The 14200-nt window shown below is 49.3% G+C and overlaps 1 protein-coding gene and 1 non-coding gene across 8 annotated transcripts in view; both read right to left on the bottom strand.

Moving 5' to 3' along the window:
• Eif4g1 (eukaryotic translation initiation factor 4 gamma 1) overlaps positions 1-14200 on the bottom strand; it is a 19827-nt gene that overhangs the window by 5068 nt on the left and 559 nt on the right. The window contains exons 2-29 of one of the 7 annotated variants that reach the window (XM_005368953.3): positions 13831-13887; positions 13532-13625; positions 13182-13268; positions 12707-12727; positions 11970-12146; positions 11674-11773; positions 9863-9975; positions 8984-9076; positions 8712-8778; positions 7631-8434; positions 7015-7103; positions 6742-6928; positions 6524-6657; positions 6262-6420; positions 5929-6117; positions 5472-5669; positions 4975-5121; positions 4136-4372; positions 3894-3998; positions 3632-3791; positions 3303-3403; positions 2533-2635; positions 2148-2250; positions 1735-1961; positions 1518-1636; positions 1250-1422; positions 871-996; positions 678-759 (exon numbers count right to left, since the gene is read on the bottom strand). In XM_005368953.3, coding sequence (XP_005369010.1) covers positions 678-759; positions 871-996; positions 1250-1422; positions 1518-1636; positions 1735-1961; positions 2148-2250; positions 2533-2635; positions 3303-3403; positions 3632-3791; positions 3894-3998; positions 4136-4372; positions 4975-5121; positions 5472-5669; positions 5929-6117; positions 6262-6420; positions 6524-6657; positions 6742-6928; positions 7015-7103; positions 7631-8434; positions 8712-8778; positions 8984-9076; positions 9863-9975; positions 11674-11773; positions 11970-12146; positions 12707-12727; positions 13182-13268; positions 13532-13591 — 4161 coding nt within the window. In that variant the 5' untranslated portion in view covers positions 13592-13625; positions 13831-13887. Of the gene's footprint in view, positions 1-677; positions 760-870; positions 997-1249; positions 1423-1517; positions 1637-1734; positions 1962-2147; positions 2251-2532; positions 2636-3302; positions 3404-3631; positions 3792-3893; positions 3999-4135; positions 4373-4974; positions 5122-5471; positions 5670-5928; positions 6118-6261; positions 6421-6523; positions 6658-6741; positions 6929-7014; positions 7104-7630; positions 8435-8711; positions 8779-8983; positions 9077-9862; positions 9976-11673; positions 11774-11969; positions 12147-12706; positions 12728-13181; positions 13269-13531; positions 13626-13830; positions 14195-14200 lie in introns of those variants that run through there. The other 6 variants (XM_005368955.2, XM_026790147.1, XM_005368956.2 and 3 more) reach the window with 6 other exon arrangements.
• Positions 3492-3566, bottom strand: LOC113458535. Its single transcript, XR_003378897.1, has one exon. It is a non-coding gene; the product is annotated as a small nucleolar RNA SNORD66 (small nucleolar RNA).

The following is a 14200-nucleotide window of genomic DNA, read 5'->3' as shown; positions in this document are numbered from 1 at the left end:
AGCTCTGTAGACCAGGCTGGTCTCGAACTCACAGAGATCCACCTGCCTCTGCCTCCCGAGTGCTGGGATTTAAGGCGTGCGCCACCACCACCCAGCTACTTCCATTAACTTCCATGTTCTTCAAAGAAGGCCTTTTATTGTAACAGCTGCCAAATAAATATCCTGTAACTCCATGGCACTGAGACACCATTTTTTCCTATTATTTCACATTTCACTCAAGTTGCTGAAACTGCCATTTCCTGCTTTTCTCTACCAGATTCATACTGTTTAACTGTTATAACCCCGAGAGCTCAGTATTTAGTGAATATTCAAAAGAACAGTGATCAAATGACTAATAAATGAATTAACCACACAGGTCTAGGATCTTTCCTTACCAATCTTCCTTCAGCCCAGGCAGAATTCATGACAGAAACTACCTTAAACTTTTTTATCCCCCCCAAGACAAGTTTTAGAGCCTGGCCGGGAACTAGCTCTTGCAGACCAGGCTGGCCTCGAACTCAGAGATCCTCCTGCCTCTGCCTCCTGACTGCTGGGATTAAAGGCATGCGCCACCACCGCCTGGCACTTAAACTTTTCAAGTACCAAAGGTCAAAGGACCAAGAAACTCCAATGGTCACCAAAGCAGCCAAAGCCACTTAAGTCCATGAATACATTCCCCTTTGAAAGGCCAAACTCACCATGCTCTTGCATAAGAGACCCAGGATCTCCAGCAACAAAGAAGTAGCTTTGCCTATGGGCCTCAGAGGCTTCGTAATTTCCCTGCAAGAGAAATCAATCCTGATAGTCTCCATAGCCCTCGACATTACTTCATCCCTCTCCAAACACAGCATTCAAGTTGTCTCACTCCATTGTAAATGAGGGAGGGCTTACCTGAAGAGCTCTCCCATGGGTACCCCATCTTCCTGGAGAATGGGTGTTATCAATTCTGCCAGGTAAAGCCATACATGAGGGATGTCAATTTCCATGTCCTCGGCCAATTCTAGTGTTTCATATAGCCTGAAAAGAGAATGAGAAGTCAGGGCATTTGGGGAGATGGGCCTTCCAGGGAAATGTAGCATGACAAGTATCAAATGTGGAGGCCCTCCAGAAACATTTTCCAGACATGACAATCTCAAGCTAAAGCCACCATCACCCCTTACAAAGCTAATTGGAATGGTCGGCCTACATACTCAACACAAAGTTCCATGAACTCCATAAAGAAATTGGTGGATATGTGAACACGGAAGTTCCACAGAAATAAATCATTTACCCTTGATAGTACTGGGCAGTAGAGAGGTGCCCTGAGCAGAGCAGCTGGTGCAGCAGCCGCCCCATGTGCTCACGAGCAATGGTGCTACGCTCCAGTGTGGACTCGATGCCATGCCGCACAAAGATGAAGAGCAAGGAGGGTGACGCCAGCTCCTGGACACACTGTACTGCCTCCTGTGGAAGGCAGAGCACACCGAGAAAAGTATCACTCCCTGGCCCAACCTTTACAAACCATGCCAGTCAGCACAGCTCCCCTTCCCAGTGCCAACCTTCATGTCATTGAGATGGAGATATTCCTCAATGATGGCCTTGGATTTCTTCTCCACCTCATCCTCAGAGAGTGCAGCCTTTGGAGGGCTCACTGGTGGGAGAGTGGCTTCCCGCTTCACTATGGGGGGAAGGGGAGAACCTTTCAATTACTCATCTTAACAGTCTAGAGCCACATCAGCCTCTCCTCTGTTCCTCTGCCAGCCTTCCTTTCCTTACCAGGATCCCGACCACGATCCTCTGTGAGGCTAGCTGCCTTGCGCAGTCCCTCAGGCTGGGAAGGTCGCTCTCTACTCCGCTCCTCCACTTCCTTGCTAAAACTTCGCTTGGTAGTTGGTGTTCTGGCACGATCAGGTCGGTCCCCACGGTCACCACCCCGTTCACTCCGCTCTAGTCGGTCTCCCCGGTCCCCAGCTTTCTCACCTCGCTCTCGGCTTAAGCTACTCCTGGAAGAAGAGATACATTGTTTCTCACCTATACTTGCTCAAGCACTTGTAGGGCAGCTGCTAGGTGGTATTCTTGGCAAAAAGGACATGTCTAAGCAATACAAGTAAGAGAAATCTCTATGCTTTGACAACCAAAACCCAATCACAATATTCTGTGAGAACAATCCCACCCCCTAAAATTCTCACCTCTGTACAACACGCCTGTTATCTGTGTTCTCTGTAGGTAATGCTTGTTGAAGAGCAGAAAAGCGATTCAAGGTACTAGTAGCTGGACGAGTGGCTTCTGATGCTATAGAGACAGAAAGCTGCATTAACCCACTTTTTCCTTCCCAGAACTATGGTTCCAAGAGTGCTCCATGCCTCATTCACTCTCCTACTTTATGTACCCCCTCCATCATTGAGGACTCTTGGTCGCAAAGTTGACAAGAAATAATTCATTCTCTGGCATTATGTATATTCCTCCTGTATTCATTCCCTAATTACTTATTCTGAGTTTCCTGTGGAGGAAAGACTATACCTTAAGGGAGCTGAGAGTAGCAACTACCCAGTTTCCTACAGTGGCTTTCCATACCTGTGTCTGAGGGCTTGGCTCCTGAGCCCCCACTGCTGCCCTTGCCCCAACTCAGTCGCCCTCCTGGTGCAAAGAGTTGGTTGTTAGAATCAATGGAACCAGGCTGCAGAAGGAAAGACAGTAGACTTATAGACTTCTGACCTAGCTTAAGCCCTTAGCCAACACCACCTCCTCACACAGCCACAAGATAATGAGTGATCCAACTCAAGAGAACACATAAAGGAGTAACTGTTGTCCTATCCCAGTAGTTCTTCATAGACAGCGGAACTCCACATAATTCCACATAATTCATAGATCAGAAAACAGCACCCTTTGATTTCTTTTCAGTCACTTAAAAGTGTAAAGCCTGGCCGGGCGGTGGTGGCGCACGCCTTTAATCCCAGCACTTGGGAGGCAGAGGCAGGCGGATCTCTGTGAGTTCGAAACCAGCCTGGTCTACAAGAGCTAGTTCCAGGACAGGCTCCAAAACCACAGAGAAACCCTGTCTCAAAAAACCAAAATAAGCCACAGAGAAATCCTGTCTCGGAAAAAAAAAAAACCAAAATAAATAAATTAAAGTGTAAAGCCTGTTCTTGGCTTGATCTGGTGTCTTGTCAGTTTGCTAGGACCGATGTGAACAAACACTATAGCTGGCGTACTTCATCTACCTTGTCTCTAGCAGTCTAGAGTCTAGGAGGAAAAGTTCAGCTGTCAGCACCCTAACTGTGGGGACTAATGGCAGTTCCTCTCTCCTCACCCTCCACCTCACCCACTCCAGAATACAACCCTACCTTTGTGATCTTGGTGAGCCGTGAGGTGTCAATGGGGCGGCTGCCTTTGCTAATGGGGACTGTATTCCAGCCACCATCATCCACAAGTGGAAGGCCACGGCCTGAGACAAAAAAAGAAAAAAAAAAGGGGGGGGGGATGTTGGAATAACAAGTCCTAACAACTTCCTTCTTGTGCCACCTCAGCCTTTCTTCCTCAGATCCTCAATCCCATCATGTGGACTCAGTGGCCCAGACACGTGGCACTAACAGAAGTCATCAGTGGAAAGCATGTTACCCTCATACCCTCCAGGAGGTTCACTGTCTCCTCTTAGCCCTAGCCTCAAACTCACTGATGGGCGGGCCTGGAGGGCCACCCCGACGCTTGTCGCTGCCCTTGGCCATGAGCTGCTGCACTTTGATATGTTCTCGGTGCTCTTCCATCTCAGCTTCCTTGTGGATCTGATCAATAGTCTTGGGACCCTGATCCCCTCGGCGTGGAACCCAATTGCTCTTTGAAAACCAAACAAAACCAGCAGTTATTTTGGGTTGGCAGGGATCAGACAAGGCAGTGTCAGGAACTCGAACAGCAGATAAAGTGGGGAAGAGACATACCTGCCGCAGATCCAGTACATCCTGCAGCATAAAACGGATACGAGATGAAGTCTTCTTTTCTTTAATGATTTTTTCCATTTGGTTGAAATACTGATCCATTCGAGGCTAGGAAGCAAAGGATCAAGTCAATTATCTCTCATACCTCACCTCTGACATTGACTAAGCAGCCCAGACCCCTCAGCCTTGTATGTTGTCAGCAGGCCCGTATATTTCACCCATTCCCCACATCCCAGGACCTCTACCTTGGCTTTTGCAAAGTCCAGGTCTTTGCCAATAGTGGTGAGGAGGCGACAGAGGCATTCCAGGGACTCTTCATCATGGTTCTTAAGTAGTTTGACCACACAATCATGCATTATTGCTTCTGTTAACATCTTCAGCTTGAATAACTCTCCAATGAACTTGATATTCCCTAAAGAGCGCCGCCGAGCTATGTCCCGGGCTTCTTCTAGTTCTTCTTTCAGGCGTCCCCGTTCTTCTGCCTGTCAGTCATAGGACAAAGATTATGTCAAAATGATAACCATGGGGCTGTAGAGATGGATCAGTGGTTAAGAACACTTGCCATTCTTGCAGAAGAATCAGTTTCCAATACCCATGTGGTAGCTTACAACCATCTATACTCCAGTTCCAAGGAATCCAGTGCCCCTTTCTGGAACCAGACATGCACACTGTACACATAATACATACATGCTGACAAAACATACATATAAAAATAAAGCTAAGGCCGGGTGGTAGTGAGCATGCCTTTAATTCCAGCACTCAGGAGATAGAGGCAGGCAGACCTCTGAGAGTTTGAGGCCAGCCTGATCTACAAGAGCTAGTTCCAGAACAGCTAGGGCTGTTACACAAAGAAACCCTGTCTCTAGGAACAAAAACAAACAAAAAAAGCTAAGAACAAAACAGTTACTTGGCTAAAACCCCCTTTTCTCTTTTTATCTAGATAGCCAGGCTATTATTAAGCACTCCTAAGGTCAAAGAGAGTCCTCAAGAATCTTAATACTACTATCCCCAGAGCTCTACAGCCAAGCTCTGACTGGTGGGTGAGGGTGGTGACCAGAGTAGAATTGGCAATACACTTTCTCACCGTAGCAGCTTCATCCATCTCTTTTTGCTTTTTTTCAAAAACTTCATCATCATCTTTGTCTTTCTCAAATTCCTTCTGGCATCGATTTAACAACAGTTTTCGAAAATTCACAGTCACTGTTGGCTTTTCTGTAGTGGGCACTTTCAGCTGTTGGCCAAAGATAGTAAATATCACACTAAAATCAGTACATGCCTTCCAAGTTTTCTTTGATGCTGTATAACAGACAAGGGGGAACCAAGGAAAGCTGGACTCCAGGATCCCCAGGAAGATGTAGGAAGGTACATAAGATGTAAAAAACTGGATGAGCAAGATGGCTCAGTGTGTGAAGAAGCCTGCCATGCAAGTTTGGCAATCTCAGTTTAATTTCCAGAAATCCACATAAAGTTAGAAGAGAACTGACTCCACAAAGTTATCCCTACTGCCAAACGTGCACTGGAGCAAAATGTAACTATATACACTAAGGGACATAAAATAAATGTTGAATAGCGGAAACTAACCGCCATGAGGCAGCGGCACATGTTGGCATAAGCCACAGAGAAGTTGGGCTCTGAAATGGCTTTCTCAAAGATGAGGTCAATAACTCCTTTGAGGCGTTCCTCGGTGTCAATGGCCAGCTGTGTCACCTGCTTCATCAGCTGCTGGAACATCTGGGGTGTCAGCTTATTCAGGATGGAGCGCACCCTGCGGAACAGGTCCTGTCAGGGAAGACGACAGAGTAGACAGGATCTAGTTTAGTACTCAAGGTAAACACTGGCTGCTTAGACAGGCTCCAAAACCACAGAGAAACCCTGTCTCGAAAAAAAAAAAAACAAACAAACACTGGCTGCTTAGACAGACGCAATGGTAGGAACTGAGTCCAGACACTGATAATCAGCATGGTGGACACAGTAAAGTGGCTCAGAAAGCAGATCTTGAGAAGCAGGAACGGAGACCAAAGGCAAGATGTGAAAGTACCTGGGTTTTGCTTCCATCAGCATCCTCTTCCCCTCGATCCTTATCAGCTGCTGTCCGTTTGCTACTGGGTTTCCAAGCCTTCTCTGCTTTGTTCAGTTTTATGTCTTCAGTCATTATGACTGAGGAAATGATCTTACGTGTTTCCTTTCGTGGACCCTGCTGAGAGCGCCTGGGTCCCAAGCCAGCCTGCTAGACAAGGGATGAGGACAAATGAAAATAAAGAATAGCAAGTATAGTATGTGACCCCATTACCATATAGCCTCAAGACTCGCAGGCTGAGGCACACAAGATCCCACCCTGTTACACATCCGCCTCTCAACCAGGCCCACTCACCGGCCCTCGGGGCAGCTCCCCACCTGGCCCACCCCTTGGGGGCCCACGGTTATTGAGGGTTGGTCGGCCAAGGTTGGCAAAAGATGGAGTGAAATCTGGGCCACAGTTTATGCCAGGTAGCCTGGAGGGATCCAGCTGCCGAAGTGGTGTTTTATTGGCCTGCAGAGAAGATGTATGTCTTAGGAACAGGTTAGGGTTACCAACTTCTCTTTGGAGGCTTCAGGCACTCCCAGGTCAAACCAACATTCCTCAAAACACCAACCTTGTCGAGCACTACATCAGTGATATGGGGCAATCCTTCTGGTTTCTGCATACTGGCAAAGATGAATTGAAAGCCGAGCAGGAATTCCCTGTCATAACGCTTCTTTTCTTCAAGGTTCAGAGGCTTCCACTGATCTGCATGACAGGATGCAATCACACTCCTATGTTCTGTTACAGGGCTACCCATTTCTCAACCACTCAACTCTTCCTTAAACACACCTGACTTGTACTCGTACTTCTGCTCCCCAGGCTGGATGTTCTCAGCATTATGAATTTTGTCTTCCTTAGAGTCCCAGGTTTCATCTGCTTCCTCAGGCTGTGGGGGCGCAGTGCTGCCCTCAGACTCTGGGCTTGGGTTGACGCTTGTAGGAGGCTGATTCTCTACCTCTGGTACTGCTGGGTCCACCTTCAATCATAGAAGAACGCCCAGGTTCAGTCACATGGTCACCACTCCCAACTGTGCCATTTTCCCTCAACTACCTGTTCCCTTACCTCCTTGAAGGCATCTAGAAGGTCACCCACAGCCTCCTTCTTATTTAGCTCTTTAATTTTCCGCCTTCTCTTTGGCACAGATACTGCCACTAAAAGAAGAGGAGGAGAAAGAGAAGGACCAAGCTGTGAGTGAGTTATAGTATCCCTAACACATGGAGAAAAAGGCAAAAAAATAAAACCAGCCACACACAGCATTCCCTCTCTATCACTCCCACTTTAGGCTCTGAATCTTAACTGTAAGCCACGCGTCATGGCCCAGTTCTGTAATTCAGAACTTGGAGACAGAGACTAAGTATCAGGAGTTCATGGCCAGCCAGGCTACATAAGACCTTGTCTCAAAACTTACTTCTTGGGGTTTATCACAAGTCCAAAAATGGGAGCCCATTTGTGGGAGGCTATGCACACAAAGGTGGTACATGCCTTTTAATTCCAGCACTTGGGAGGCAGAGGCAGGCAGAACTCGAGTCTGAGGTTAGCCTATTCTGTATATCAAGTTCCCAGACAGCCAAGCTACATAAATACCATCTCAAAACAAAACAGAAGAGGTGCCAAACGGGAGACCAACGAAGAGAACACCCCCAAAATGGACAACACCAATCATCTAGCTGTATCTTACCTTGGGTGGCTGCGGCCACCTCTAAATTCTGAGACAACTGGGTTGGGACAGGAGTGCTGTCGAGGGGGAGCTCCTCAGCTCCCTTCTCACTCTCAGCTTCCCCGCCCTCCTCTTCTTCCTCCACTTCTTCCTCCTGAGCAGGAGATGTATCCAAAGGAGCCACAGGTGGAGAGGCAGAGAGAGTGGTGGCTGGCGCCATGGATGAAACCTCCTTGATCTGTTCCTCTGGCTCACTGACTGGGCTTAGGTCCACAACTGGTGGTGAGGGGGCTCCATTGAGCAGTTCCTCAGGCTGGGCAGTTGGAGCAATGGGCACAGGTGATTCAGAAGCACAAACTAAAAGAGGGGGAGAAGCTGGCTCTGTGCTTGACTCCACCTCTGGTTCCAGATCCTCAGACGGGACCATGCCATTGGGCTCATGAGTTTCCGCCCTGTGAGGTGCCAGGGACGTGGAAACCTGGAGAGGACTGGAAGAGAACTCGGATTCTGGAATGGGTTTGCTGAGTGTCACTTCTACTTCCAGTATGGGTTCAGCAAGAGTGGGTTCTGGAGAGAGGCAATATGGCTCCCCAGTTTCACAAGAGATGGGGGTCGATTCTTCTACAGACATTTGTATCATCCCCGTTGTCATAGTGTCCCCAGGAATGGAGAGGACTCCAAGATTAGACTCAGACCCCGGCTCCAAAATTGGGGGTGGTGATGGGGTTGGAGAAGGTGATGAAGGCTGAGATTCTGTGCCAGGGCTGTGCTCTGGGCCAGATAGTCCTGGTCGCCCCCCAATAGCTGCTCCCTGTGACCGGTCATCTACACAAAACAAACAAGAATTCATGACAGCAAGTTCTTCACTGTTGCTTTTCTTCCTCCTAGCTAAGGTTACCTCAATTTAACATTCTCATCCTACATCCCAGTCTTCTCCCACTAAGGCTGTTTTCCCATCTCTTCCAAAACAGTCTAACTTCAAACCCACTACATGAAACCTAAGTCATCCTTCTCTGGTACTCAGTTCACACCACTCCACCTCCTTCAAGTTTAAATACGCATACTTCACCTTCCATAAAAGCCGTGCAACTGCCTTCCTTACCTGGCCGGATAATGACAGCAACCTGAGGCGACTCCCCATTAGGCTGAGGCTCCAGACCGCCTCCCGTCTACAGGACACAAGTGTTAAAAGTGTGCACTGAGGAGTTCCCCACCCTTCTTTACTAGAGTCATTTCTACTTTAGCTCTGCGTAGAAATCCAGAAAGCAGGGAAATAAACCCCTTAGGTGAAGGAAAAGATCAAGTGACTTGGGAATCCAGGACAGAAGAGCTGTCCAGGCCAAGGTTATCTATCACTCCAACAGCTGACAGTACCTGGGGAGGAGTAGGTGTGGAGGCAGTGCGGGCCCCAGACATGATCTCTTCTGTGATATCCTTCCCCCCTTGGTTTGGGTCTCGAATTCGGATCTGGGGAAAAAAAGCTACAGGATGAGTGGGAAGCAGAAGGAGCCCACCTCTCCACCCTGTCCCACTCCTAAGACTCTGGGCCAACCTCCCACCCCTACTGGGAAGCAGGTGGGTGGGTGCCAGAAACCCCATGAGTTCTACTGTCAACCCATCCGGCTGCTCTTGTACTCGCTGCCCTAGTCCCCACCCCTAAGACTCTTGACCTCACAGAACAGCCCTGTACATCACAATGCCCCTCCCTTCCTCCCTCCCCTCTACCCACCGGCAATCCCTAAGTTAATGGCTGCACACCCTGGAGCTCAAGACCCCCATCTAGCATCCAGCTAGCTCACTTGTGGCTGGTCGGCCTGATCTCTAGGGGTAGGGCCCAGATGCAGTGGGTGGAGCCAGGGTGACTCAGCGGCTTCCCCAGCCCTGGCACCCTATTCTGGGCACCATGCCCAGGGCTTGAGGACTGAGCAGAGGCGTAGGCCTCCAGAGCTTCCAGGACTAGGGGGTGAAGAGCACAAAACAAACCATTTCCAAAGCTAACCACCAGCAACCCCAAACCAATCACAGGTCTTATGAGCCTACTAGAGTACAAGTCTCTGGGAAATTTCCCTGCTGCTCACTTAGTCCTCCCATGAGCACCTTCTACACTGCAATCACCTTACAAGGAACCTTTGTACTCCACAGACCCTGACCTCTGCTTAAGCTCAGATGAAAGTCTATCAAGTTCTGCACTCATGAGTACACCATCCCAGGAGTCCGTCCCCAAATGTCCCAGAACCCCTCACTGCTACTCACAGTTTTCCGCTCTCTCTTAGGGGCAATCTGGGGCGGCTGGTTCATCAGAACTGGGGCAGGAGCCACACTAGCAGGAAACTGCTGTACACCTTGGGCCGGATAATAGGCACCAGCTTGAGAGAAGGAGGACAGAAAGGAAGATTTGTGACAGCATCAGGACCCAAACATACACTAATACTGCTTAAACACCTCCCACTGCAGAACATCTCATCATACACAGCCGGCCCCTTGCCCTTCCCTGCCCGCCTCCCTAGGGAATTAGGTGTCTGTCAAAGCAGGGGAACCAGTTTGAACTGCATTTACAAGAATTCCTCACAGAGACACACACACCTTGTAGACAGAACTCCTTCTTCTCTATGCTAAGAGGTACCTGTTTTACCCCACCAGGCACTCTTATGTACCCCACCCCAGCAACACACATGGACACTCTCAACTTGAGACAATCAGCTCTTTGGCAGGGAATAAAAAGGGTTTTCCAAATCATTCCACTCAAGCTGACTCCAATTCCTAATTTAGCCCTTTGCAAGGAGTAATGTAACAAAAAGTAACACTGGGCCCAAGAAAAGTAAAACTCTCTAACCCAATTGTCTCCAACGAGGGGTACACTTGTAACTCATCCCAATTCCCACTTACTACTTCTGAAAGCACCAACGGTGGTTATGCTTAAATCACACATACACACACATATCTACAACTATAAATGTATTAAACGCATATACTTAACATCTTCCCAATGGGAAAAATTTTCAGATACTGATCTAAGTTAGCATGGTGGCACACACTTGTAATTCCAACAACCAGAGGCAGAGGGAATCATTGCAAGTTTGAGGCTAGCCTGGTCTACAGAGCAAGTTCCAAGAAAAGCCATAACTACATCATTTAAGACCCTGTCTCAAAAACAAAACCCACTGCCATACAGATCAGAACAATCCTTTCATTGAACATTTAAGAAAGATAACTATGAAAAATCACTCAAACCCATGTTATTGTCTCCCAACTATGAAAGAAACCAACCAGAAAGTCTAACTTGGCTTTCAAGTCGGAGCCTGTATTTCTTTCAGTTTATTTTTAATTATGTGTCTGTGTGGGGGTATTTATACACCTGCAGGTACCCAAAGTGGCCAGAGATGTTGGATCCTCTGTCTTTGGAAGTGATAAACGGTGTGAGCTGCCTGAAATGGGAGCTGCTATAGAATTTGAGGCCTCAGCAAGAGCAGTTACTCTTAGCCACTGAGTTCTGTGTCTCCAGCCCTTTCTTTTTGAAGTCATATTCGTTTTTAGCATATGCATGCCCGAGTACCATGGGTTCTGAGGGGAGGGGAGAAGACAACTTGTGGGAGTCAGTTCTCTCTGACCCACCAGGTTCCAGTGACCAAACTCAGTGATCAATGCTATCAGGCTTGGGGGCAAATCCTTTAGCCAGAGTTATCTTGAAGATCCTTGTCCTGTGTTTGTTTTTTATGTTTTTTAAAGTCAGGCTATTAACATGTGGCTCTGGCTGTCCTGGAACTCACTGTGTAAACCAGGCTGTCTTCAAATGAAGAGCTCCTCCTGCCTCAACCTTCTGATTGCTGGCTGGGATTAAAGGCGTGTGTCACCACACCTAGCTTTGATCACATGTTTCTAGAAGTGGAGAAGAGTCCAACTCTCTTAGCAAAGGAGCAAAGCTTCCCTTACCAATGAGTTAAATTATTAGGCACTAATCCTTATCATATATCAATTCTACCATTTAAAAACCAACAGCATGCCTAGGAAAAGTCTTAGAAATGCCCTAGGACGCGCTCTCACCACTGACTCCTTCCCCTGCTTACCGTAGGTCCCAAACTCGGTAGGGCTTGCACCCGGATAGAAGCCTGGGGCTCCTGGCTGCACAGGGTACTGCTGTGTTGGGACAACATATGTGGAACGCCCCTGATGGGGGTTGGGGAGAAAGGAGGGAAAAGATGAGGAAAGCTATGAACACCACATCAGATTATGAAGTAGGGAAAGCCAAGCTTGGGCAATGACTAGCAATCCCACCTCTGTAAGAGAAATGGATCTAGAAAGCCAGGGAGGAGAGGAGGAGGATTAAGCTCAAGGTAGCTTGGCTTCCAGCCCCCAACCTCACCTGTCCAGGGATATAGTAGGCTCCTTGGGAGGCTGAATAGGAGATCTGGGAAGGGATCATCATTACTTGGGATCCAGCAGGGTAGACATGGGTAGCTGGGCCAGGACGGGCAGGGGCTGCACTCTGTACTCGGGAGGCTGCACTGCTCGGGGGCTGGGCCCGGCTAGGGTAGAAGTGCTATTGGGAAGAAGGAGAGCAGTAGGGATCAAGAAAGGGAGGGAGCGAACAGCAAAAGCAGCACTCCACAATGTCTATACAGCCTTAAAGAGTACTGTAGGCTTCAGAGCACAGAGACCAATCAATCCTTCCAAAACCCACAGGATCAACTGATGGCTAAGTGGCCTCTTACACTAACACTTGCCTCCAAACTTAGATAAATACTTTGTATCCTCCACTCTCACTACCATGCACACTCTGTCACCTCTATACATACTATCCCTCCAGAGTCTTCCTAACATCAAGATGCATCATGCCTGAGTACAGCCCTTGAGGGCAACATACTCCCCAACATGCACTAGTCCACCTCAAGTACGGAGACTAACTGCTACATGCAACCATTTTCCAGTTCTGGGATACTTGCTCTTCAACAGTTAACCTCTAACATGCACGATCTGAACTGAAGACCTAAACAGCAAACAAGGCCCCACCCTGAATATCCCATCTGTGTCTAGCTATGGACTAAGGTGGAGGATGGGGTGACACCAAGAGGTGGCTCAGGATTAGAAAAGAGGTATTACCTGCAGAGACCTGAATCCTCCCTGAGAGCACATGGGGACAGGAAAGACGACAATTACCCCCAAGGTTTGAGGGGACTTTGGGGGAGTGGAGGAGGTAGGATAAGAATCCTTCCACTTAGGAAGAACTTGGAGAACAGAAAAAAATGAAAGCACAGCTGGAATGTTTATCTCGTCACAGTTCAAAGAGAAAGCAAAGAGGAACAGGGTAATGGCAACCTCCTAGTGTAATAGAGCTGGTAGCAGGGCCCACAGCACTGTGCCCAATTCTCAAAGGCGCAAAGACCCCGTAATGCCTGCCACTCTCACAGACTACAAACTTCAGCGTAAGTAACTAACACGGCACGAAAGAACACAGAGCAACTGTCAGGAAACTGGAGGCAAGCACACGACCTCCATAGTTTCCATCCTAGACCCAAACCAGCAGCAGACTCTCCCAGTTCCCACCCAGCGGCCTACTCTATCCACAGCCCCTCACCTGGCGGGGCTGAGAAGGCGTGTTCATTTGTGTCGCTTGTGGCGTGCTAAACACCACCGGTGCAGTCTGCCCCGGGGGAAACGCTGGCTGAAGGGGAGAGACCAGAGTTCAGCAAGAGGGGAAGCCTGGGTGGGGCCGAAACCCAAGCTGCTGAAATAAGGGGAGCAGACCTGCAGCAACAGCCTCAGCAGTCCACATGTTCCCTCCCTGTGACAGCCCCAGGGACAGCCAGGGGCCCTATCTCAATTTGGCAGCAGGCAGCTGCACTTTGCCCTGACACAGATGGGGGTGGGAAAACTGAGCACTGCATGACCTCCACCCCACCAGAGTCCTCATTTCGCCTTGATTACCTGTGGGAGTCCAGGGGACCTGGCGGGTGGGGGGCCTGTGGGCTGAGGAGCTTTGTTCATTTCATTTGGTGCCACATCAGGGTCCCCCCAGCACCTGTTGGAAACAGCAGAGCTCGGAATGGGGAAGGGACCCAATCTTACGAAAAATGGGCTAGAGGGGGAAGGTTGTTTCAAGAGCTAAAATCAACATGGATCAAGGGAGGTGCCAAGGGAATGCAGAAACAGAAATAATCCAGACTACAGACCCCACCAACACGCCCGACCCCACCCTTGCCTGCTCAAACAGCCCCCTCACTCACCCCCTCGGTTAAGAATAAGTCCACAGTGCGGCCTACAGGTTCTGGGCATCCGAAGGCCTGGGGTTGGGAGGTGAGGGGTATCAACCTGGCTCCACGGGGCCCAAGACCAACCAGACCGGAAATTCCAGGTCTCGCTGGCACCAGGCTCCCGGATCACAAATGAAGCCGGCTGCTTCGGCCGTGGTGTCCCCACCCCCCACCCGGGGACACCGGGTTCGGAGCCTGCCGCGGGGCACTCGCACGGGGCCGGAGAGGCCTGAGACCGCCCGGGAACACAAGCCAGGAAAGGCGCGTGTCTGGCCGCACCAGCAGGGCGGGCGGCGACGGCAGCGGAGCCGGCTCGGGGCAGGCGAGGGTCGGCCGCCGGGCG

Source organism: Microtus ochrogaster, unplaced genomic scaffold (genome assembly GCF_000317375.1).
Source record: "Microtus ochrogaster isolate Prairie Vole_2 unplaced genomic scaffold, MicOch1.0 UNK43, whole genome shotgun sequence".
Lineage (NCBI taxonomy): Eukaryota > Metazoa > Chordata > Mammalia > Rodentia > Cricetidae > Microtus > Microtus ochrogaster.
Note: the sequence above shows the minus strand (reverse complement) of the source record. Positions and strands in the feature narration are given on the sequence as shown.